Source organism: Spea bombifrons, chromosome 12 (assembly GCF_027358695.1).
Source record: "Spea bombifrons isolate aSpeBom1 chromosome 12, aSpeBom1.2.pri, whole genome shotgun sequence".
Taxonomy (NCBI): Eukaryota; Metazoa; Chordata; class Amphibia; order Anura; family Pelobatidae; genus Spea; species Spea bombifrons.
The window spans coordinates 4,287,232-4,314,335 of record NC_071098.1 but is presented as its reverse complement, the minus strand read 5'-3'; the positions used below and the strand labels follow the sequence as shown (position 1 = coordinate 4,314,335).

General features: G+C 41.0%; 1 protein-coding gene across 1 annotated transcript; it reads right to left on the bottom strand.

The window, feature by feature from the left end:
* Positions 1-27,104, bottom strand: WNT4 (Wnt family member 4). The gene is made up of 5 exons (XM_053452116.1): positions 26,612-27,104; positions 9,764-9,999; positions 2,581-2,712; positions 1,969-2,111; positions 1-1,170 (listed from the first exon to the last, which is right to left on the bottom strand). Exons 1-5 carry the CDS (start codon positions 26,686-26,688, stop codon positions 703-705), a joined length of 1,056 nt encoding a protein of 351 aa, XP_053308091.1. The 5' UTR covers positions 26,689-27,104; the 3' UTR covers positions 1-702.

Genomic DNA, 27,104 nt, shown 5'->3' with positions numbered 1-27,104 from the left:
TACACCAAACGTTATTGGCTGGTTTATATCACTGAAGGACACGACAAATGTGCACATTTGTCCATTGGTTCTTTGCCCCCATCAAGGAATAATTATAAAATCCCAAGACCGGTAGGCACTTTAGTTGTTAAAATCTCATTCGGAAATATTTGTAGTACAAAACATGAATATATATTTGTATATACAATGATATAGATACAAAATAACTATGCTACCGTTTTTTGTTTTCATTTAAAAATATAATGCAGGTTTTCTATTAGTCATTTTGGTCATTTCGTGAAAGTTAGGTGTCACTGGAATAAGAGGGTGGATAGTGGTCATCCTATATGAGTTTCTCTCTCTCTCTCTCTTGTGTTTTGTTCTCCAAAACTTAGTTCCTTCAGCAGTTTTTGTAGGTCGGTTCTCAGTCTCCATCCACGTAGAAGCAGCAACAAAAAAAGAAGAAGATCCACCATGTGTCGATGGTAAGTACTGACCCACGGCATCATTATTTGCCAGCAATAAATAAGAACACAAATATACAACAATGACATTGCGGGACATTAAATATCCTTTAAAAAAAAAAAAATCTATTGCCCCCTCTTTATCATTTTATTTGAAGTCTCTGTAGTGTCACCTGTCATGGTGGGAGGAATGACATTGGTGGTCAGGAGTGATCTGTGTTGTCCATTGCGATGAAAACTTTTATTCTTTAAATGTTGATCACCGACACGTGTGCATCTCTACTACTTTGTGGCACTGTTTACATTTCACATAACAGCACCAGTGGAATTTGCAACTGCACCTCTCAACGATTTCCACCTCTTCTGTATGAAACCCCCGTCCGCAGCACAAGAGATCACAGCCGTCGATGGCCTTGGAAGTCTTGTTACACTGTCGGCCTGTGGTTCCGAGGACGCCATTCTTTAAGTCATTGTCGCAGAAATCGGGACTCGAGTCTAGGTAGACCAGGTCTTCGTCTGTGTGCGGCTTGAACTGAGAATTCTTGCGAACCAAAACTTTGGTGGAGCCGATCTTTTTCTGCTCCACTTCCGTGGCCCCGTCAAACTTTTCTTTTAGAACGTTACCAACTTTACGGAACGGGGGCATAGCTTTCCAGCACGTCTTCACCTCGCACGATCCGGACACGCCATGGCATTTGCATTCGACTCGCATGTTGTTCAAGATGGCCTGACAATAAAAGATAGTTTCTTTAAGAAGATTCCACAGGGTTCAAAGTAACAAGACATATATATATATATATATAAAATTTGCAACAAAAGTATTTGTCTCCTTTGCAACAAAATGTATTTCTGTAAATAGGTAAAATGATTATAGTAGCTATTTCATGAACTCTTCTTAAAAAAACCCTTTTATAATAAAATGTATCAATATGAACATTATTACTATCCCTGCTGAATGCCCAAGCCCTTAGCAGAAATAAGCTTTAATAGTATAAGATTTGGCCTCATTTATTTGTCACATGACACCAATGCAAGCCTGTTGCCATAGTTACTGTGAATGGTCCTTAAAGGTCTTTTTATGTGATAAACCTGTAGAGGGAAAAATAAAACGCCAAATCTCTCTTATTTGCTTAGCACAGAGCAGGGGCGTCCAACCTGCGGCCCTCCAGCTGCTGCAGGACTACATCTCCCATAATGCTCTTTCAGCTAAGGAGCTGGATGAGGAGGATGGGAGATGGCATAGAGAGTTCACTTAATGTTTAGGATTGAAGTGGAACAGCACCTTTAACGCCATGCCAATTTGAACAGCTGAACTGGAAAAGTTAATAATAATGACTATTATGATTAAAACAAGTTAATAACAGAATTTACAGAATATGGCGTCTACAAATGTTGACTTCTGGAGCCAAAGCGAGCCGGCCAGGCGTGAAAGACAAACCGGCTCTTTATCCCCCGCTAATCGAATCGCAGATCTGTAATCTGCAGTAAGTGAGCCGTGCTTTGATGTGTTCTTTGAAACAGTTACCTTCCTCCCCGCCTCGTTATTATGGAGATTCATCAGGGCCCGGCTGGAGGACGCGCCTTTGCTTCTTTCTCGGACATCGACGAACGACTGAGAAAACGCGACCCCGTAGGCGATATTATCCGAGCAGCCGGACCACTGGAACCCTAAAAATAAAGGAAGAAGAGACGTGAGGAACACGAACCAGAGACCTTCCGTTACCCATCACCATAAAGGTTCATTTTTAATTAAGGAGCCGAATCGTTGTGACTTTCTTCTCTTATAAATCATTACCCCATCTACTTGATAGTAATTCGGTTCCTTCGCAGTATTTTGCTCGTCTATAATTTATTAACCAGGTTTAAAGTTTTAATAGGCGTCCTCAGAACATTTACTCGTGAAGCGGCAACCAGGTGTGAAATGACCAAAAAATGATTGTCCTTCCCGAGACGGGAGACATAATGGAAGACGGGCCATCGCTGGCGCCCAGCGTTCCGTGATGTACAGGCCGGTGCCGATTGGCTGACCCTTACGGGACATGGTCTATAGAAGCTGGTGTGCAGGAGAGCATCTCATCCGTCTCATCCCTGCAAACTGTCCTGTACCAGTCCTGTTATTCAGTATATAAGCACTTACCCTGTGGACTGACCCCATGCACCGTCCGGTCACAGCCGCATTTTTCCAAGTCTCCGCTGCTGCAAGCTCTGGTCACGGCGAACGCGACTCCGGCCGATGATATGGCGTAGACAAAAGCCGCCTCGCGGGTCCCTGCAGCGAGAGAACAATCATCGTTGGTGGGGAATGTCAGAGAAATAGCTATTTCTTCTACAATGTTTCACATTTTTAATGGAAAAAAAAAAGTGATAATACATTGTTTCGCCCAAAAAAGCATTTTCTTCTGCAGATGAGTCTTAAAACCCTAAACGAAACATTATAGTCACGCGTTAAAGATGAACCGCATTGTCTCGGATCTAACAGCCATTATCATTTTGTCAAAATACATTGTATCTATATTTTTTCCCCAAATCATTTACATTACGTATAGCGCCAGCAGATTCCGTAGCGCTGTTACAATCGGTGATGGTGAAAATATTTAACAAAAGGCAATTTAAACGTAACAGTAAGACACGTTAAGGCATATTGGTACAGAAGGAGAATAGAACACTGTTCCTGTGAGCTTACAATCTGTTGCTATATATCCTGCGTTATTTCAGTCGTCAATAAGACGGGTTGCCCAAATTAAAAGGATTTAAATCCCAAGGCATGGCGGCAATAGAAAGAAGCGTAAAAAATAAGACCTGCAGTAAAATAGTTAGCTCCTGGGACTTGTTGAGCCTTTGCACCCAAATAGATTATTATTTATTGTTTTATATAGCGCCACCATATTCCGCAGCGCTGTACAATGGAATATTTCTTGCATATCGCTATAGAGCTCCCTATTATAGGAATAATGCAAACCCTGGGGCTCTGCTTACGATAATTTGAATTATATATATAGTGTATATATGTATATATTGTATAATGTATATATATATATATATCGAGTCCTTGTATTATTTTCCAAGATCCCTGCCCAAAAGCGCTGCCCCTCCCTATGAATAAGTCGGTCAGCCGCGTCGGTCGTATAAATGTTGTTCCTGTCGTTTCTGTAACTACGTGGCAGAATATCCCCTTTATCTAATATTTATGTCCCTCATTAGAACGTCTTCTCCAGCGTTCCGTCGTCCAAACGAGTGAAGCACGGATGATAAATTTACCACGGGATGGTTTTTTTTTTTTCTGGTCGTAAAAAAATAAAAAATAATTTTGGTAATAACACTGAATAATTTTAATGATTTAAGGACATGCCTAGGACATTCAGATGTGTATCAGGCATTCATCATTTAACCGCGCTGGCAAACGGAACCCCTGATTTAGTGTAATTGGGGCAGATGAAATAATGCGTCGATTTAAGGAGTTTCCTAAGGAATCCGCGTTTAGTCGATCTTTTTTTAAAGCCTAAGGTGAAGGCAGCTTGTGATCGTGAGTGGGGCAACCTTGGTGGTCACCTTTGGCTGGTGGCCACCCCACAGTGCAGATAATGCGGCAGAGGAGGAAGGATCTTCCGAGCGAGAGCGGTGGCTGAATCCCGTCCAAGTCAACGGAGGTTAACTCCAGCCTCGTGTGCTACGTCTGACATTGTGGTTGCCCCAAAAAAAGAGAAAAAGACTGATTTTGTAGCGCCGCTGGTATTTCCATTCCAGAATTTCAATAGCCACAAGCCTTCCGCTTCTATTTCACGTAACCCCTTAGAAGAAAGGAGTAAAGGAAGGCGAAGCCTGGAGGTGGTGCTCCTCGGTGGCAGAGATTCGCCTTGTATTTTATTACCGCAAACGCGGCGAGTTCTGCCAGCGTGGAAAATGAGGCTGTGATAATTCTGACCCACAATGACGAGTACTGAGTAAAAGGGGCTATTAATAACCACGTATCCCCTCCGTATCCACGGCAGAGGTTTGGGATTCCTTTAAACAGCAGAAATCATGTTGAGAGACGGCTGATGGATCAGCTATGGTGCAATGGGTTTTTGGGGGGTTTCCTGTAACTTATATGACTGACGTGGCACGTAAATCAGTATTTTTGCTTTATAAATGTTATAAAGATATTTTCTCGAAAATCTATGTTTTCCTTTATAGCGGAAAAAGGAAAAAAAGGGAAAAAAAGGAGAAATGTCCATTCAAGGATGAAGTGACTTCAAATGACACTCATTGAGTGGACCAATGAAAACATTGCTTTATCTGTCCATTAAAACCAAGTTTTCATCTACAACAGCCAATGTACCCAAAGGATTAAGCCAATGGGTCCTTGCAGCCATTAGGACTTTCGCACAGGGTGTAGACCAGCTTGGAGAGAGAGAGAGAAGGGGTGGAAAGAAGAACATGTGAGGTCAGACAGCCTGACAACTTACCCAGAGGTCTGGAACGATGGCCATATGAAAAGTAGTTCCTGTTGGAAGGACGCCATTGCGCGTTCTTCTTTGGGGGAACAAAAAGATGTGGAGTCGCTTGAGCTTTCAGGACCTCAGAGGTCTCTCCAACTGAAGAAGACATCTTCTTCTTCTGTGTTGACCCGATAAAGGGTATCACCATGGACGGCTAAATCCATTTCCACCAAGGAAGCCAATTCTGCGCATACACTCCAAGTCTGCCCCCTGAGAGAACGGTGAAGACCCAACGCTGACGGGAACCCAACGGGTTCGAGGTGTTGGAGGCGACCACATGACGAGAGATCTCTATTAAACCTGTAGTAATGAACTCCATGACCAAATGCTTGCGAGCCAGAGCCGCCTGCGATGCCGGGGGGTTATTTAATTTTAGCTGGGCTTTTAAAAATAACCCAACCACAGGAGAACTGAGATAGATCTCTTTTCTAACACCTGTGCAAAGCGAAAGCATGAATACCGCGTGTCAAAAGAACCAAAGCGTCCTCTCCACCGGCACCGAGTGCGCTGTGACCCGGAAAATATACTCGGGGTTCCTTTAAAGACTTTCACGCAACGTCATGGACTCTTATATCTCTTTACGCTTTAACTATGATTAATATAATAAGACCGATGACGTAAGAGAAGAAAAGGGTCTTTTTTACAATTTAATTTATAATATATATATGTTTTTTGTATTTTTTTTGTATTTTTTTTGTCATTTCCCTATTATGTCCCTTTAATTAAGAGTTCATTTATTTTGGAATGTTTTAACTTAAATATCAAAACTCCAAACCATAATTAGGAAAGGAAAATAAATTCTCCTTTTTTGCAGCTGCTTCTTCAGATGCTTTAAACAATGATGTTCTGTCCTGAATTTAATAGGAAATAACCATTTTACCATAAATTGCCTTTTTTCCCCCACCGAATCCTTTAGACAACCGCAGTAAAAACAGTCAGTAGTAGAGTGGTGTGAGTCAGCAAAAACGCAACGGAAACGGAGCCGAGGACACTTTTACTTGAAGATATTTAATGCCCGACAAGCATGCTGAGCTGAGGTTTCACGTCCCATCTGTGAAATAGCGCTGTTAGAGTGATATATCTGCTGTTAAAGGGACCCTCCAGTGTCCCAGACAGTCCCCTAAAAATAATGTCGTTTTTATAATATGCATTAATTAGTCTTAAAAAAAAACCACTTATCCTAAATAGAAGCTGCAACTCTTGAGCTGCAGCTGCCCTCATTCTCTGTGGTCTGAAAATTCACTGATTGGCTGCTTGAAACAGGGAAGCGCTCTCATGGAATTCACATAACCCCTACTATCATTAACTAGACTTAAAAAATAATAAATAAATGAAAAAATACTTATTTAAATAGAAGCTGCAACTCTTGAGCTGCAGCTGCCCTCATTCTCTGTGGTCTGAAAATTCACGCCACTGATTGGCTGCTTGAAACAGGGAATCTGGCAGGAGAGGGTTCTCATAAGCATGGGGGGGGTCATTAATCCTCGACTAAATTTAAAGGGACAACGCAGCTATTATATGCATTAACGTGCACAGGATGGCCGGAGCGTCCCTTTAATACACCGGCTCCGCGCATGCGCTGTTACACCGTAACGATCGCTAAATCCGCCGTCTCTGGCTGTTCCGGCTCTAGTTTATAAATAAAAGTCCGTGTTATCTGTTTCTGCACAAAAACAAATTAAGAAAGAAAAAGCCCCATTCTCCTGTATCTTTGTACTAAAAATGTGCGATATGCAGGAAATCTCTCTATTTCTCGAATAGAAATCAAAATACAAATAAATTCCTCCGAAACAGAGAAAATATTCAGAAGATGAACTGAAAATATTATGGTTTCCCGAGTCACGTGATGGAGGGAGATTTCAATAAACAGGCCTCTCGCTTGTATTTATTTAATAAATATCTTATCAGCCACGGAAAATGTGAAATATCGCTAGTTCTCATAACAAGGCTCCGTCCAGAGTTCTGTTTAGAAGGAATTTATAGAAAAATATCTTCTGCGCTGATTTATAATAAAACGTTATGTCCGGAGTTTCGTTTTTTGGGTTTGCAGGTTGTTGTGCTCCCAACATCACCGGAGCAGATACTGTTCTCAGGTCCAATGCAAGCACTACTGCAAGCAAATGTATCTGTCCTCGTATCTAAATGAGAAAACGTTCTAGATTGTAAACTCTTGCGAGCTGGGCCCGATTTACCTAATCGGCTCGTCTTAGTCTCTCAGTTCTGTCAGACCCTTTTGAATGAAGGGACTGTAAGAAGTGCTGCAGGGATTGTTGGCACTATATAAAGGATAATGATATAGTATACGAAGTGCGCTGTGGGATTAGCATACCGTGGCATGTAGACTAAATACTGGGTTGCTGCCGATTCCCGCCCTCTTCTGTGGGTGTGGTTATGATTGGGAGGGGCTTGGCTAGCCCCTATAAGACTTTAAAGAGGGCCGAACCTGGGCGGGGAGTGGGCGTGACTAAGTGACGTTGTCCAGCCCAGGGACTTAAAATGCTTCCCCCGGCTCCCCGATAAAGAAGCTTTTCACCCAGAGACTCCGGGTCATCCCGCAGTTCCCAGGTACGTCCAATAATTAAAACAATATTGACTGTAAACACCCCAAATCTAAGCCCTAAACTCTAAAAGAATGCAATTACGGTAGCGTGGAAATATATTTTATTTCCTGTAGAAAATGCGTCTTTCTGTAACCAAATAAGATTCCTAAGTAAACAGCTTCCATGTAAAACGCAATCAACTAAACTGAAAAAGTTAACAACTGCATTAATGAAACCAAATATTTACAGGAATAAAGTCTGCTCCGTAACACGTATCTTGAGAGTGGAATGTGCGATGGCGCGCAGTAACACACACGTGTGCACCGCCATACATCATGCTAGCAGTCAAGGCGACAGCTGCTCTAGGTAGGGTAGCCGGTTACGGCAGTTAGGGCAGATATTTTCATTAAAATTATATTTAAAAAGATATTTGATTGCTCCACCCCTCTAACTGGCTCCTCCCCTTGAATGGCAGATGATTGGCCGTAGTTACATTAAGACTACTGTGAAGGACGGGTGGTTAACATTAGAAAGTTATGCAGTGACAAAAGTCCATTGGAACCCAGGAGTGATGGGAGTGATAAAGGGCCATTGGGACACAGGAGTGATGGGAGTGATAAAGGGCCATTGGGACACAGGAGTGATGGGAGTGATAAAGGGCCATTGGGACACAGGAGTGATGGGAGTGATAAAGGGCCATTGGGACACAGGAGTGATGGGAGTGATAAAGGGCCATTGGAACACAGGAGTGATGGGAGTGATAAAGGGCCATTGGAACACAGGAGTGATGGGAGTGATAAAGGGCCATTGGAACACAGGAGTGATGGGAGTGATAAAGGGTAATTGGGACACAGGAGTGATGGGAGTGATAAAGGGCCGTTGGAACACAGGAGTGATGGGAGTGATAAAGGGCCGTTGGAACACAGGAGTGATGGGAGTGATAAAGGGCCATTGGAACACAGGAGTGATGGGAGTGATAAAGGGCCAGTGGAACACAGGAGTGATGGGAGTGATAAAGGGCCTCTGTACGCCTATGAAGAGATTCCATAAAAAATCAGCCGTTTCCAGCTACAATAGTCATTTACAACATTAACCCCGTCTGCACTGGATTTCTGATCCATTTCATGTTATTTTAATGGACAAAATGTGCTTTTCTTTCAAAAACAAGGACATTTCTAAGTGACCCCAAACTTTTGAAAGGTACATGAATGAAGTTCCCTTTATTCATACACTCAGCTCAGACAATATTGCGACATTCTGCTATCCATAGAAATATTCATATTCACAGTTTTCCTGTAATTGCTGCATTTTATCCGTTATGGTCGCACCGGTGATTTTCCGCACACCTCGCATGCCTACAAATAAAATGCTTGATCGTTTCAATGTGAAAGGAATTGGGATTTTGCCTGGATTCTCGAAGCTTTGCCTATCACGAAATTGGAATATTTACATTATTGACCCTGGGCCGTTCCGCTCATAAGTCTAAATAGCTTACATTTTTAGGTTTTATTATCAGGTTGGGTGCCTGGTTCCTATTAATAATTTACGGGGCGCATCGGGAAAATTGGAAGAAAGTTCCTTTACTGAAAATCATATTTATTGCATTAGAGAAGGAGTGCTATAATAACACCAAATATTAAAAATGGACATTTTTATAACCAAAGACAAATGATTGCCTTTGCTTTAAAAGGCTGTCATTTAAAGAGTATACAGTATATATATATATAATTTAAACATGCGCGGGATAGGCATACGGCTCCTGAATCTAAGACGAGACCAACGACTGATTAAGGTTTGAGTCTTTACAGCGGGAGAAACGGGCGACTAGACGGGGGCCGGAGGGGGCCGATCTGCCATGAAGTTGTACGGTTCATTCAAAATGCTAACATGCACATTAAAAATAATACTTTCCAACATTATAAGGTTTAATTTGCTTAAACTGATATATATTATAATCATGATATGTATATGTATGTATATATATATATATATATATATTTACTGTATATACTGTATATATAGTAAATGCCAAAAACCCAGATTTCTCAAAATTTAAAGGAATGTTTTTATATAAAATAGGTAACTTTGCAGACGGATGAAAATTAAGTAGATAGTTCTGTTTTTTTGTCTCAAAGTATCACGAAACATACAAACCTTCTAGAGGCACCGCTCTAGAACCCAAACAGATAATAATGTTTTTACCCAAAACCAATAAAACCCCTCAAAACAATCTCCTATAATGGCATAAAAAATACAGTTTTCTTTTTTAAATACTTGTTAGAATGGACACTTTGTTTCTTACCTTGTGTCACCACTTTTCCAAACACCGGAAGCGTGTCCAGGGTGGAGCAGTTCCAGCGGCGGTTCCTAAACTGATACTGGCATTCTTCTATCGCCAGCTGGGCCCCGCGGCGCACCGAGTCCATCACCTCCAGGTTCCTTTTGCACATTTGCACCTGGCGCTGGATTAACCCTTTTAGCTTCTCGCACGTCTCCTCCTCTGAAATGCTTCCAACAGAAGACAGCTTTGCCAAGTACCTGTACGGGGGAATGTAGATTATGATTAGTTATTGTTTATATAGCGCCATCAAATTCCGTAGCGCTGTACAGTGGGTGTCAATCAAATACCATCAACCGTAACGCAATACAGCGGTAGAGACTATTATCGACACAACGTTGTTGGCAACCAGAGACTCTCTTTAGATGGATACCTATGGCCTCTGTTCTCCCAGAAGATGTTTTGGGGGCGCTGTTAAAGGGTGGGGGGATAATTTGGTTCAGTGAAATGTGAATTTGGTTTTGTTCATGCCGTAGGCTCTGCTAGGTTATTTTAAACAGTTTCCGAACGTTCCGTTTGATTTGCAGAATGTTTTGGCGATATCACTTGATGCATCTACATGGGGTTGACCACGAAAATGGCCTCCTTGTTTCTACGTCAACGCGCAAAGAAATCCGACACACGCAACCCAAAACGACCGAGGGTTTTTGAATCGGAGGGCGCTCTGGTTTCAGGAACCTGCACACACAGTCAATGAAGCTGACAATCCAACTTTTCTTCCAAGCTGGAAACTTTTCCCCTCCCGTAAATTTAATCTTGGCAGCCTCCTAATCCATCTGTCTCTCTCCCAGCGATCCATCGTCTTCCCTCTGACATATCATGCAGGAAGCTAAGGCCACGATACACCCTCACGCTTACAACCCTGAAACTTTTTTTTATTTTATTTTGGCCGATAGAGAAGAGATGCGCATTCCATGCTCGGAATCTATCTTGTCAGAAATCCTGATTACCGCGGTATCCAAGTACTACTAGGAAAAGCCAGAGGTCTCCGGAGTCAGCCAAAGTAAGCAGAGAATAGCTGCGAGTGCCAGCTTCCAGCTGCCACACTGCTCACTTGTTTTTTTTTTCTATGTTCTAACCTCTGACAAACATCTCCTTTCCGACAACTTCCACCCAAGATTCCCGATTCGAAGAACTGTAGCAGCGCTCACCACCTACAGAACCTTTTCCACCTCCTGGCCTTGTACCGTGGGGTATCTAGATTTAGGGGTTTTTGATTCCTTAACCAATGACTTTTACAGATTCAATGAAGAGCGCGTTCATTCTTCTACCTTAACGTTCATTCTTCTACCTTAACGTTCATTCTTCTTCTTCTGGGTTGGCGGGGATAAACCTGTATCACCATGCGCAGATAATTTATAGTATGTCAACAGGACCATGTGTGGTGGGATTCCATGGTCACCGTACCATAAGAGGCTTATGATATACAGTATATTCCCTAATATATATATATATATATATATATATATACACACACACATACACACACATATATATATATATATACACACACACACACATATATATATGAATACATGGTTTTATTGACTTATCAAACCTTAGGCTCAATGATTTGAGAAGGAAACAAACCCTAACTTCACATTTATAGCAATAAGCACATTATTTATAATAGGAGGAGAGGGACAATTTTCTGGCCTTTTACCAAATCTGTAATAACGTTGGATCTTTTCCGTACGATTATTTTAATTGCCGAACGTCAGTATCTATTGCCACATACAGCGTTGATTAATGGAGGTGCATTCACTGTCTCCGTGTGACGTTTTCTGGGCTTTGGTAAATTATCCTTATTGTTTAAAACGTTTTAATTGTGACAAATCGAAATGAACGGAGCGGGAGAGGCAGCGCTGGGAAAACCTTTTCAACCTGAACAGGTTTTTGTTTTTCTGGCTTTGTGAGCAAACAGGATTTAGGAGTCAGTATCCAAAAGCTGGGTGTGAGAGCGGGTATGGGAGTTATATGTCTTCTTTAACTGGGGACCACCGGCGTATATTGGGGGCAGGTCTGGGGGGCTTCAGTCACTTTGCCACAAAACCGGAGACAGGCTGCCCTACGCAGTGGACCCCTGCTCAATGGGTCACTTACAAGGGAGATCTCTGATCGCCCCAACCGCCCCATTTACCCTGTAGAAGACGCATGAAGCCCCTGGATATGACACTATATCCTAGAGATCAGTAGACGGATGGCAGCTGACAAGGTTCTCAGGCCCAGGACAGCACCCTAGTGTAAAACTTCTCTGCCGAGGGCACCTTTAGGAGATGTACCTTGCATGTTCTCTAACTGTTTTATACACGCCAAGAGTGCAGGAGATCTCCATGTCGCCGCTTCTCCAGGTCTCGGGGTCGCTGCGGGGACATCAGCAGGACCCTCCGAAATGTTGGAGGGACCGCCAACTGACATTAGCGTCCCACAAGGGGGGCTCCAGGTACGCTCATTAGTGAGTACCTAATTCAAATAAATTGAGTAATAAAATTCCTAATATAATATAATAATTAATAATAATTCCTAAATAAACGTTCACAACGACATGTTACAACACACAGGAATTAAGGTCCAAAACATAACACATTCATGGCCAGGAGGACCCGTATCACAGGAAGTCTTTTCCGTTTCTATGGCGACAACCTATCAGCGCCTACTTTCGCGCCGCATGCCAATTAAGTGTTCCCTGAAAAAAAAATACGAATAAAGCAAAGTTTGACATCAATAAAAAAAAAGTTCTTTAAAAGGGCTTGGACCTTCATTAGAACCAAGAACAATGTTTATAATGCGACATTTAGTTATGTTAAATACAGCAACAGAGGTAAAAATGAAATCTCGCCGTAGCTAGGAATATAAAGTACTGAAGGGAGGAACGATTAACGTTATTACGCTTCGTGGATCGAACCCAAGCAGTACCTGGAGCAGCCCTGCCCACCGGTAAAAACTTAAGATTCTATATATTCCCATAACTCATTTTTTTTGGGGGTGGAAAAGCTGAACTATAAAATATGTGCTAAGCTTCTGGAATACTTATAGTCTCATTAGTAACAAACCCACGTAGCCAGCGCTGCTCGCACAGAACGCAACCTCCACCGACGAATGTTTCCGACTCCATGGTATCGGGTTCACGGAAAGTCTTTTATACATTTCAGACATGCCCACAAGAAGATTTAACGGTCTCAACTATTCCAACGTCCTTTCCTACCAACGCGACACCATATTTATCTTCCAGTATACCCCCAGCGCTAACACTTTAGATTACACCAGATTATTGATTTACCACCTGCTACACGATCCAGACATGGACGTTCCAACCAACTCATCTTATTGATCGAGTTACCTCCTTCTAGACCCCGCCGCGGGTCAGGAGATTCTATGCCACGAGATTATTGATAAAGTTACCAGCTGCTACGTGCAGACCGAATACGGACTCCCCGAACAGAACTTAAGATTCCGGAAAAAAAGTTACATTGTAGCCAAAAGACTTGCGCTCGCATTTAAATTCTGTATTTTTTGTGAATACGTTTATTAGACAGTTTGATGTTTATTAAAAAATATCCGATACAATTTGGTCTTCGTTGGCATTCCGAGGGAAAGAGGATTGAGTTCCGTGCATTTTTCACGCGTTGTTCTAAGTGGGACTTTATTTCGAAGATGTAAATGTCTATTTTTTTTGTCTGTTCTCTGGTTTTCTATAGGATTTTGATAAGAGGACTCTCCTAGTTTGAGCGACGGACACCGTTATAATTAATTTGGGGGTCTGCGTTAGGCGCAGGTTTTAAGAGATAATGTTGCTCCAAATGGGTTTAAAGAAAATGTTTAATTTGGGGATATATCAGGGCCGTATCCCCGCGTATTCTACGTACATAGGATGTGAATGCTTATAAGAGACCTCTGAGCCATATGGTCCGATCATTGTGTACCTGCTTTAAGACCTCCGACCTTCCTTGATGTTTGGCCAGAGCTTCGTGTCCATCCTGCGCATGCTTAAATCCCCTCTGTGTATCACCCTCTGCAACCTATATATTTTTGCTTCCAACACGTATGATCTACCATGACACAAAGCATGTCAGGTTAAAGTTTAGCTTAGAAGTTATAAGCAAAGGGTAACATTTTTGGAATTCACTCATATAGCCCACCAACCATTTGAAAAGAAAATATATATATATATATATTGTTTCCATAAAATAATAATTCCACGATATTAAGACAGCTTTTATTTTTGATTATTCATTGATTATAATGGGACCTGTCATCTTTAAGTAAGACGGAGGATACAGTTTGACACTTTTATATGTATCAAGCTTCTTGAGTTAATATTCAACATATGGCTGCTTTGTAGCAACAACCACTTTATGTGTCGTGACCTTCTTCTTCCTTCCACTAGAACCGATCTATGTCAGCAACAATCTTTTTCACAAAATGTGATTTGGGGTAATGGCTCTTTCTTCGCACTTGTCCATATAGGTCAACTTTGCTTTGACTTTCTGCTGATTCCAATCTCACACTTTACAGATCCCTCAATGATATTGGTATCTTAATGTGACAACCGTAACCATAGAAACGTGGAATTTGACGACAGAAAAGAATCTTTCGACCCACCTAGTCTACCTCTAGGTTGGCTACACAGCTTGCATCCTAAATACATAGTATCTCATGATCTCACATCCTCTTTGATACATCAGTTATATAAGACCATGCTTTGAATTTTTCTGTATTAGAGAAACCTTTCATGGAATCAACGGGGGACTTTATTTAGTATCCACGTGAAAACGTATAAAGCCGAGGTCAGAAAGAGTCCATAGAGGTCTACTTTATTATCTCAGCATACAATGGAGATGAAGGAGGTGAAGCAGTAACATTATCTAAGGAGGCTTAGTGGCCATCATGTCTAGGAGACCTCTGCTGGATCTCCAAAGGGAATTCTCTTTCCAGGGACCGAAAGTCCGCATCTAGATTGATCAACTCCCAGGCCAATTCAAAGCATAACTATAATACCCCCCCCCCCCCGCTGATCCATCAATAGAAACAGCCCCTGACCACCCCAGGTCAAGTCTTACTAATTAAGTTCTAATCATACAAATCATCCTACAAGAAATGAGGAGTTCCAAAATCCTATTTTCTAACCAGAAAGCATAAAACATGATTGGATTTAAGTATTAGACTCGACAAGTGTTTCTATTCTTGGTTATTTTGCGATTATTTGGGCTTCCCCAAACAGGCCTCTTCTTAGAATGATAACACGGCCCAACGTCCATGTTAATTATTCATTTTACATAACACAAACTTCCTGTTACACCGACGGAAAAAAAGCAGTCCAGCTTGTGACACGAAGACGATATCATAAATAAAAATTGCTCAACCATCTTTAACTGCCTTGGAATCTTCTACGTTTTTACCTAACTTGATATCATTAGAGGGAAAAAGGACTTATAAATCATGTTGAAGGCATCGGTTATTAGGCTGGGAATAAATCCATTAGTAACATAATTAATCGTTTTTAAACTGTAATTCATGAAGTGAAGTTTTTTTTATAATCATTTCTTTTTAACTCAAATGAAATATATTTTTATTTATTTTTAAACCATTTAAAAAAAATGATTTAAAAATGTAACGAAAGAAAATGTAAAGTTATATAAGATAATTGGATACAATAATGGCGGGTTCACGATGGGCAACATAGGGGTCAGGCAACAATGAAACATTTTAGGTACAGGGGGGAAAAATACCACATTTGCTTAATACCCATGATCCTTTGCACCCGCTAGGAGCCCACCAACAACTTGGTAGCCGATGGTTTATCTGTGTTATCTTTATGCTTTAGAAGATCCTCTTCAGGTTCCGATTGGCTGAAAGTTAAATGTATCTCTAAAAAGATAAATGTATCTCTAAAAAGGTTCTTCCATGAATGAGAAGGGCGACAGAATGATTTGGTATTATACATTTTGTAAGCTGTAGCGTAATTCCTCTCCCGACTCCTCTGTCTCTAAGACCCCAGCTCCGTATATAAATGTCAGGGGATATTTATCTATACGGACAGCTGACCTACTCCACGAATATAAACCTGGTAGCAGCAGCTGATGTGCTCCTGATTGTATCATTCAGCACCACCGGCTTGTTTACTGCCCGGCTTATAATGAATGGTGAAACTGTGTTGAAAGAAGGAGACTTCTGATTGCTGAAAATGTAATCTGGTCTGTACAACCTTGGTAACCATAGGATTATAACGTGATCCTTCATCTGGATAGCTTTTCTAACATGTCCAGTATATAATCAGAACCTCCAAAACAAGTCAAGTCCCATCACGATACAAACCGTGAGTAGCCATAGTTCTCAAACCCAATAGGTTTAGATATTTGGTGGACTCTCTATCGCCCCTAGTGGCACACTTGCTCCTCAGGGGCGGGTTTAGTATGTGGGTGTCAGTGTATATTGACTTAAAAGTAGTTTGTAATGACAGACGAAAGCCAATCGCTGCATCATTATACAACAATTTTCCAGCTCAGATTGGGTACTGAGAAAATTTATGCATATTTATTCATATGCAAATTACACCATCTTACATTAAGAAATATTTGTAAAAAATACATGTTGCGATTTAAATTGGATATTAATTGATATACAAGCAGTTTACAAAAAAAAATTAAATTTTTCTGCATAAATTTTATTGCATTTCCAGGCTATGTCCCCCTTTAGGGCATTAATTTTCTTTCTGTATAGAAAAAAAAATGCTGTTAATTATCAGTATAGCTACATATTCTACGGGTTTCAACTTGTTTACAGTAAGCTATGGAAAATTTGATGCCTTATTAAATGTGAAAATGAATCACTAATCCAGCCCCCTACTGGAACAGCGAGACTCGACGCAGCGCCGTGTCAAGCTATGGTATTCAAAGAACTACGCACTCAGGGGCAGGTGACACATTGTGAAACGCTACATCGTATCCGCTGTAATGCTGTTGAAAGCCAGGATCTTTCCGAATATTGTTTGTGAGACCGGCGGGGGGCATTACAAGGTTAATTAAGGCTCCGAGGGAATGGGGATTGCGTAACACTGTAAGGGAATGCGGCTGGCGCTTTCAGGGTTAAAACCCGGATAAAAAAGAATATAGGGATATAAACCTTAAAGTAACTTGAGGTTTCACCGGGTATACCAACTGATATGCTAATTTATTCCTTTTTTTTGTGTGTGTTCTGTAATCTTGCAGACGTCTACTTTATATTCTTGGTAAAAAAAGTTATAAAGCTAATTTTTTATTTTTATTTTTGTGTCACCGCAGTTGCACCGACCACCGGTCTCGTTTGGTGACTGCATTTGGGGTTAGCGTGTTATGTGGGTGGAACGTGGCAACAAGCAACTTATAGAAATAATGGAAAGAGTATGACATCATACACCCTCCCACCTGTGATGTCATTGCAGTATTATTTCAAGAGGGGCAGATTATTTACATTTATGGTCTTAAAGGCAAATATTTCTAATAGGAATACAGAAATATTTCTATAAATCTCTAAATAAAGGAAAAAATGGTAAACTCTCCATTTACCTTTTGAAAATCCCTTTTCCCAAGGAAATAAAATATATAATCGTGCAGAATCTGAGATTATTAAACCACCATTGTTCAATTCGTAAACCCCCCCCCCCACGTATCGGAAGCCAAACACACCCAAAGTGTTTATTTAGTCTTTTCATTACAATGAGTGAATTCGGCAGCGTCGGACATAAATTTGACATCTGTACCTGATATTGACTTCTGTAATTGTAACTGTAAAATTTATGTTATGGAAGCATAATAGCCGTCTCAACCACAATGGTTTCCACGCACGGCAGTTACCCCCCAACTACTCAGAAAGGGCTCTGCAGCTGAGCGCTTCGGTTACGTATAAACCACAAGACTAAAGGTTAAGTGATTATTAAAGTCAGAAGAGCCATAAATGAAGAGACGGAGTGTACGTTGTAATATAAAGATCCTCTCCCACATTCTAATCGTTCTGCAAGTGAAAACAAACCGGGATAAGGAAATGAAGAAAATGTACAGTTTCCTTTTTTTTATACGACCTCAAACGAAATGCGATGTCCTGCTTACCCACTGTGCAGTTCTATGGAGTAATGGAGATAGAGTCGTGGAGAAAGAGGGGTGGAGAAATGCTTCTTTTTCTTCACTATTCTGGCCTCTTGGAGTACTTCCGCAAAAGGGCGGAGCTACTGGGAAAGCCTCTTCCCCCGTTCCTCCAATTGGGAGAGAGGGTGCGCCCCGGAGGCTTTTGCGGAAGAGCCCATGGCTCACGGATAAGTGGACGAAGAAAGAAGACACGAGGAGAAGTGGATGAAGAAAGAAGAAAAAGAAGATTCAAGAGAAGAAGCAGAGCTGCTGGCCATGAAAGTGGTCAGAGGGGAAGGTAGGGAGATAATGAGAGGGAGAGTGTGAGAGAGCGTGTGAGAGAAAGCTTGAGTAAGTGTGAGTGAGACTGGAAAAAAAAACAACGAAATGCAAACAAAAATTCAGAGCTCTCTGCTTTGTTTTTGTTTGTTTTGTTGGGGTCTCTCTTCATTTTTGGACACTGGTATGAATTGCGAAATGTCTCATCATAATAATAATAAAATAATAATAAGAGTAATAATAATAACATACTCAATAAATCAAGCAGTATGTGAGCGTGTACACGAGACCTTCTCAGTTGGGAAGAAAGTTATAGGTAAGAACAACTATTTAGAAGTGGGGAAATACTCATTTTTAAGTAATATTTTGGTTTAAACTGATTTTGACAGCAAATAAGAGGCAATTACTTCATTTACTCTCTCTATTACCTACTTAAAAACCACAGCCATAATTCTTGATTTTATTTCCTGTTCGGGACAGCTGCGTTGAGAATCGAATCGGCTTCAGCCAAAACCCAAATTGAAAACATTGGAAATGAAATGTCTCGTCTGTATCGAGTAACTGATTCAGCCTTTCAGATTTTAGCTGCCGCAAATTTGTACAAAACACATACATACAACACAAGGTAACGTAGGTCGTGATAGGTCATGGTAGGGTTGTAGTAGGTCGTGGTAGGGTTGTGGTAACTAGGGTCATGGTAGGTTGTGGTAGGGTCATGGTAGGTTGTGGTAGGGTCATGGTAGGTCGTGGTAGGTCATGGTAGGGTCATGGTAGCTTGTGGTAGGGTCATGGTAGGTTGTGGTAGGTCATGGTAGGTCATGGTAAGGTCGTGGTAGGTTGTGGTAGGTCATGGTAGGTTGTGGTAGGTCGTGGTAGGTCATGGTAAGGTCATGGTAGGGTCATGGTAGGTTGTGGTGGGGTCATGAAGACTGGGGATATGTGAGAGAGGTGGGTCGTGGGTGGTTGATGCCCAGGAGACAGAGAAAGCGGGGTGGGTTTGGGTTAGTAGGAGACTGATGTTTTATACCGGGGGTATATTCAGAATGTGGTGTACAGGGGGCGCTAGAGCTCCAGTGCTTACAACACACCGACAGCACGAGGCTCTTTGTAAGTATCGGGACATTCAACTCCCAATCGCTGCCGTGACCTCCAAAGGATTGCCAGCTATGCGGCTCAGCTCACGGTCAATACCTCCGTCTGTCCTGTTTAGATTCTGACGACAGTTTCTGTCATGACGTCCATCATGCAGCATCTTATTGCTGAGCGGTATGGCCGTGTCAGGCTGGCAGGTATCGCAGATTAACAGCCACGGATTTATCTGCCACGGATATACGTTACAGAACGAGAGAAATCCTTCACGGCATCAAACGGGAGCGCGTTAAAAACACCAAAAATACTACATAGACACATAGTCGGCCCCCGACGGCCCATTTAGTCTGCCCATTTCTCCTGCTGTAAAAACTCAAACCTTAATCAGTCGTTGGTCTCGTCTTAGATTCAGGAGCCGTCTGTCTATCCCATGTTTAATACCCTCACTGTATTACCCTCTACCACTTCTGCTGGGAGGCTGTTCCACTTATCCACCACCCTCTCAGCAAAGTTCCTCTACAAACCTTAGAATACAAAATCTTCTTACATGAAAAGCATACATGCCAAGCAGCCTGAATTTCTGCTGGCAGGCCCTAAAGTTGAATATACAACACATGCCGCTGCGTTTGGCCCCGCGTTCCCCTTAATGGCTTCAAATGGTTCAGTAGTCTAATGCCTTTATTATACCTTTTATCAAATACGATTTATTAGAATTATTTTGGTTGATTATTTTTTAACACAAAGGCAAAGAATTTAAGATTTACGGTTTCATTACTATTTATTACTAACAGCTATCGGTATTCAAATAAATTACTTATAAGGTTAGATTACTAAATTAAAGTTTCTGGAGTAATTTTACTTAATCCTACTAAATGCGCAATAAAGTGCCATTCAGCACGTATGATAATGTTCCGAAAATACTTAGTTAGGTATTAACATGAGAGGCACAAGAGAGCGGGGGAGGGGAAAGAGAGACATAGCGAACGTCTAAAAACGGTGAATTTTTATATTAAAAAATAAAATATATATATATATACACACACACACCCCCGTTCAAAAGTTTGGGGTCACTTACAAATGTCCTTGTTTTTGAAAGAGACGCACATTTCCAATGGCCCTTTATCACTCCCATCACTCCTGTGTCCCAATGGCCCTTTATCACTCCCATCACTCCTGTGTTCCAATGGCCCTTTATCACTCCCATCACTCCTGTGTTCCAATGGCCCTTTATCACTCCCATCACTCCTGTGTCCCAATGGCCTTTTATCACTCCCATCACTCCTGTGTTCCAATGGCCCTTTATCACTCCCATCACTCCTGTGTTCCAATGGCCCTTTATCACTCCCATCACTCCTGTGTTCCAATGGCCCTTTATCACTCTCATCACTCCTGGGTTCCAATGGCCCTTTATCATTCCCATCACTCCTGTGTTCCAATGGCCCTTTATCACTCCCATCACTCCTGGGTTCCAATGGCCCTTTATCACTCCCATCACAAACGGAGATCAGAAGACCTCTTATTTTACCTTAAAAAAGAATCCTAAAAGACCAAATCCTTTAAACTGCGCGTTCAGGGCTTAATAAAGCTGTCTGTAGATGACAGCAAAATGGAAAAAAATAATCAGCGCTCGTTAAAAGCCTAATTACATGTGATTGCAAGAGGTTTAAATGTCCGGGACCACCGCGGGATTGGTAATTATGCCGCTTCATTTACAAGAACTTGTTAAAGTTATGAAATTCCGACTGCGGTGACCCAACGAGTCTCTCAGCTAAAAATATCCAGAAAAGTATCAAAAATATAAAAATAAATATATAAAAAAAGATGAAAACCAGTAAATGGTAAACATGATAAAACTTAATAATACCGGAACATCAGAGAGGATATACAGGCAGGCCAAACAATCCTCCGAAAACATGAAAGAAAAAATGATGTTATTGGAGGAAGAAAGTACACAGAATCTGTTGGCAGATCGGCCCCATTTGGCCCCCGTCTAGTCGCCCGTTTCTCCTGCTGTAAAGACTTAAACCTTAATCAGTCATTGATCTCGTCTTAGATTCAGGAGCCGTATGTCTATCCCATGCATGTTTAATACCCTCACTGTATTACCCTCTACCACTTCTGCTGGGAGGCTGTTCCTCTGTTATCTAACACCCTCTCAGGATCAGCTTATATATACCACCAGTTAGTATTAAGCTTCCACAAATGTATAAACACAGGGTGCTGGCTGTGAAATAATGACACTGGAATATGAATTGATCATACAGTGGTGTCGCCCGGAGTCTCTGGGTGAAGCGCTGCTTCTCTGGGTCACCTGGCAACGATGGAGAAACTCCGGGTCATGGAAACAGCGTTGCGGCACGCTGCACTCCCCGCCCACTTCCCCTTCAAAAATGCTTTGGGAACACCCCTTGACATCAGCGGGACCGCCCACCGACATCAAAAAGACCGCCCACCGACATCAGCAGGACCACCCACCCGCGTCCCGAAAAGGGAGAGCGGGGATATTCCCCTACGGACAGGCCGGTGACCCTGCAGCCACAGTTACACCCAGATTTATTTACTAAACTTTACTTTCCATCTTATGCCATTAACCCCCTCCATGCCAGAGGAGACTTTAATGCATTGTTCATTAGTACAGGTGCGAGTAACAAACTGACAGCCCCCATTCCCAAAAACACCCCCTGCCACCAAAAGGGTTAACACTTCTTAACCTGTAATGTGCTGTTGCGCTACAGAAAAGTTGAGTTTGACCAGTCACTGCCCCCCTTTTTCCTCCCCTGATGCCCCTGTTTTTTTTGTATGAGGGTATCGCAGGGTTCTACAGCCCTCCGGTCTTGGCTCTGACCCCCCTTACAAAGACAGAAGTACCCTTTCTTGGGCGTTTGGCAGGTATGCCTGTGAGAGCCGCATCAGTTACCGTTTTTAATCCTGCAGCTGGAATAGCAAACATTTTTTAACCCCTCGAGTCCCGGGGGAGTGCAGTTTTTTTGTAACGAGCGAGTCTGTGGGGGCCGCACACCCAGTGGATATTTTTACGGACCGTCGCACGTCGTTCAGTCTCTACAGTAACTGATTACACATTAATCAGAGAAATACGGAGAAATGGCCCCGTGACCCCGAGTGACAGGGGCCCGGCCCTCAGGGGACATCTCTAACGCAATTAATGATTGAACCCGTTGAGATCCGTGTTAATCACCTCGTCAGCGTGGATTTTGAATGTCACCGGGTGAAAACGTGGTCTTCCTTCATTGTTAATCACGTCAAGTCCGGGTCGGAGCTGCTGGTCGGACCTCCGAACCTCACTTCCTGATACCCGGAATTCCGACACCGGAGCTGGACTGATACCGTGAGCTGCTGCAAGCCTCCATACCTCCGTGTTATCTCACCGGCATAATAATATTTATCAAGGTGCTTCTGTGATACAGCAATCTCTATAACAAGGTGGCCTGTTTCTGCCGCCCAGCAGAGGTGGTAAAGGTTAATACAGTGAGGGTATTAAACATGCATGGGATAGACATACGGCTCCTGAATCTAAGACGAGACCAACGACTGATTAAGGTTTGAGTCTTTACAGCAGGAGAAACGGGCGACTAGACGGGGGCCGAATGGGGCCGAGTTTCTATGGCCAAGTCTGATAAAAATGACTCTTTGTTTAATACAACTTCTGCAAATAATGGGAGTGCTGCACCCTCCATAAGTGGAGCTGAAACAAGCTCCTTCTGCAAACACTCGGAGGCATGGAGATCAATGCCGCTATAGTATATTTATTTGTTGCTTTTGAAGCATTCCCTCTAGATTGTAAGCTCTTGTGAGCCGAGCCCTCTTTACCCAACGTTTCGGGTCGTCTTAGTCTAGTTCTAGGTTTGTCAGACCCTTTGAATGTACGGACTAAATATTTCTCACTGCGAAAAAAAAAATCCCCACGCAAAAAATAGTAAATCTGTTTACCTGGAAAGACATTTTCTGGAATAAAAAAAAAAAAGGAAGAATGCGGACAGAACGTAATCCTGGATTCTTTTTGGGACTGAATCAAGTGAATCAATTCCAGCCCCTGTATCTATAAACAGTAACTAATAGAATGCAGGGATTTCTTCAAAAAACAACTACTTTAACCAGTTCCTCTACAATTTTCTTTTTCTTATTTTTTCAAAAATAAATTGATGTTTTTTTAAAAAAAAATATATATAAAAAAGTACTCTTTGCTATATTATAAATAAATAAAAATAACCGCCCAAAAATATTCATCATATCCATACATATTTGTAAATTTCTATCTATTTATCTATCTATCAGCTATTTATTATCTCTCAATCCATTTATTAATCTCATAATCTATCATTTTTTTGAGATGTAATGACATCGTTTTTTTTAATAATTACTAAATATTACAAATTGAGTTCAAATTGAGATTTCAGCGCCGTACGTTAAGTTTTGAAAAGAAAAACAATTTTTTTAAAAAAATAATGCATGAAAAATCCCCTCTTGCTATAAGAGTCTATAGAGTCAATGTGTCTGTTTTGTCACCAGTTCGTCTCCCAGGGGGAGGTCTCTGTTTTTACCACTAGGGGTCCTTTACCAGGACATGATAACCCCCCCCAAAAAAAAAATCAGGTTTTTTAGTTATTTTGTTGCAAAACACGCCATGCAATAAAACCATTGAACCTGTAGAGTGACGATGAGCGCCTATGGGCGCCACATGTTGTAGGCCAAGGTTTGACATGCGCGGCCGGGCTGCGTGTAAAAGCCATGACCTGGCCAAACGAAAAAGATTCCCACATACTGCTGTTTGCACTTGTCATGGGCCGACGTGTGGCGTGTAACATGTACAGGGCTCTAAATGGAAAATAGCTGGCCTAAAACCCTACGCTACCCCATCATTTAATAATTTAACCCTGCCGTGCCTGCGCACCTCTGGATCAAACTGCCAGTGTTACTCTCTATTTATCAGCAATCTGCTTTTGAAACAAAGTTACAATGGACAAAATTATCAATGACATATAATATTATTAAATAAATAAATAAATATAATATAAATATCAATAAATAAATATATATATAATATATATATATTAACCCTTTACATATATATATATATAAATATACATGGATTTTTGTTAATATTGTAACTGTAGCAACTCAATTAACTGTAGTATAATGTAAAAATATTTTGTGTTGATAGATAGAGAGATAGATAGATAGATAGATAGATAGATAGATAGATAGATAGATAGATAGAGAGATAGATAGATAGATAGATAGATAGATAGATAGATAGATAGATAGAGAGATAGATAGATAGATAGATAGATAGATAGATAGATAGATAGATAGATAGATAGATAGATAGAGAGATAGATAGATAGATAGATAGATAGATAGATAGATAGATAGAGAGATAGAGAGATAGATAGATAGATAGATAGATAGATAGATAGATAGAGAGATAGATAGATAGATAGATAGATAGATAGATAGATAGAGAGATAGATAAATGTAGCCTTTGTGATCCCCTAAATTATATACCTACACTATATATATATATATGTCATACCTAATGCAATATATAGTGCTGTACAATAAATATTGATTAATATATATATATATAATATTTATTTATGTCACCCTACAACCACTTAATACCTATTGTATCTAGAAATACATTTCAATATTATTATTTTTTTTTAAATCACAAAAACATGCATTTTTGTAATTGGCCTCAATCATTTTTCACATGTTACAGAAGCAAAAAAAAAAGACCAATAATCTCATGTTCAGCAGGTGACGAAATCAGTGCTTAGTCACTAAAATATGAATTAAAATCCCTGTTTAAATTAGTCATAACAATTAAAAGCAATGTTCCGATGAGTCATAATAATTAACTTGTTACTTGCAAACAGATTTATTTGCTTGCTAAAAAAAAATAATAAATAAATAAATAAATAAAGGGTTTGGTTTAGGAGGAATAAAAATAAAATAAAAATAAAATAAAAATGCAAGGATTGACATGTTTAGCACTACATGTATGTAAGGAGTCACCTGTCGTGCGGGGCAGGGAGGCAAATTGTAACTTCAGCATTATATGTGTAGGAAACTGGGATTATATCTGCAAACAGACCTCTAGCTGTCCTTATGGGATCAGTTTCAGAGTGGCCGGATTTAGTATACCACACTTCAACAAAAATAATCCTAACAGCCTTCCAACTTCCTAAGTGCCTGGGGTAGCTCCATGCCTAGCATTGTAGAGATGTGTCTTTGCTTACAGGACACTGCACAAGAAACAGGCAAGCAGGTTGCGTGTCCCATGGACTAGGAGGCCCATTATCCACACTAGGATTACAAATCCCAGCACCCAACATCCTTTCATGGGGGGGGATTATATATTTTTGGGGGGTATAATAATTGCTCCATGCTTTGCATTGTAGAGATGTGTCCTTTGCTTACAGGACACTGCACAAGGAACAGGCAAGCAGGTTGTGTGTCCCCTGCACTAGCAGGCCCATTATCCACACCAGGATTATAAATCACAGCACCCAATATCTATATTCACGGGCAGGGGGGGGTATTATATATATTCTTGGGGGTATAATAATTGCTCCAAGCCTTGTATTGTAGAGATGTGTATGGGATTACTTATAGAACATGCAAGCAGGTTGTGTAACGTGTGCACTAGCAGGCCCATTATCCATGCTAGGGCCAATAATCCTCTTTTATCATTGATCAGAACTTTAACATCTTACTGATATTATTATAAAGCATCATTTTTTTTAGAGAAGGGCATAATAATTGTCCAAATTCTCATTTTATAAATCCGGGGGACCTGCTCCCTTTGAAACAATGTATCTTTTTTATAAATCATATACAACATTATTATATTATATATAATATACATAATATTATATATATATATATATAATATCCATAATATAATATATATATATACCTACATTATATTTAACATATAATTGGGCCCCTTATTGGAAAGCAGAGACGTCTACCTTGCATCAAGTGTTCTCACTGTATATGGTATATATAGTATATAAAAATATATACCTATAAAGCACAATTTAGCTTTATTACAAATATATTGTAAATCCCTCTTTTTTGAGACTATTGCAAAAAACAGTAAAGCTGATTGACAGCCCGGATCTGGAACAGGTTGTGCAGAAGCTGCAGCCCAGAACTTCTAGGATGACCCAAAGAGCTGTGATGGGGGTCCAACTAATTCAGTGTATACTGGACAAGATTCCTGAAACAACTTACACAGAAAGCCTTTCCCTTTAAATATAATTCAGTGATAAAGCAAATAAATATACATTTTACAAAAAAAAAAAAGTTTCCAACTTACAGCCAGTTGCTGGCATTAGCAGAGAACACCGCTAATATCATCATCAACAGAGACCTCAAGAAGTATTCTGGGGTCATCCTGAGGAAGGTGTGTTGGGGAGGAATCCCAAAAAGCAGAAAGTAGAGAGAAATGAAATAGGTTGCTTTTGTAGATCCTCAGTGGTTAGGTTATCTTCTTCCTCACTGTCCTGTTAAAATCAAACATCCCAACTATAAATTGTTCTTGCAGTGAGGATGATCTGACCACCCCTGGGGGGCAAAGAGGTGTCTCTGTGGCAGGGGGTGCCTCTCTTGCTCCTTTGGGTGATATATATATAATCCAGATTTCGAGGCAAAAGGGAGCAGATGAGGTCGGAGTTAAAGGGATGAGGTGCCAGGCAGCTGGGTGGCAGTGGTCCCCAAAGGACCTGCAGGGGAGAAGAAGTCACAGATCTCTAGGAGGGCGACCTGCAGGTGGCAGAGGGCATCACAGCGACCTCTAGATGGTGACAGCG

Bases quoted from the DNA above. Each gene is read 5' to 3' on its own strand.
- WNT4 (XM_053452116.1), bottom strand. From the start codon at position 26,688: ATGACCCCAGAATACTTCTTGAGGTCTCTGTTGATGATGATATTAGCG. The intron at 10,000-26,611 runs GTAAGTTGGAAA...TCCCCCGTACAG, and splicing joins GCTAATGCCAGCAACTGGCT to GTACTTGGCAAAGCTGTCTT. The intron at 2,713-9,763 runs GTAAGAAACAAA...CTCTCGCTGCAG, and splicing joins TGGAAAAGTGGTGACACAAG to GGACCCGCGAGGCGGCTTTT.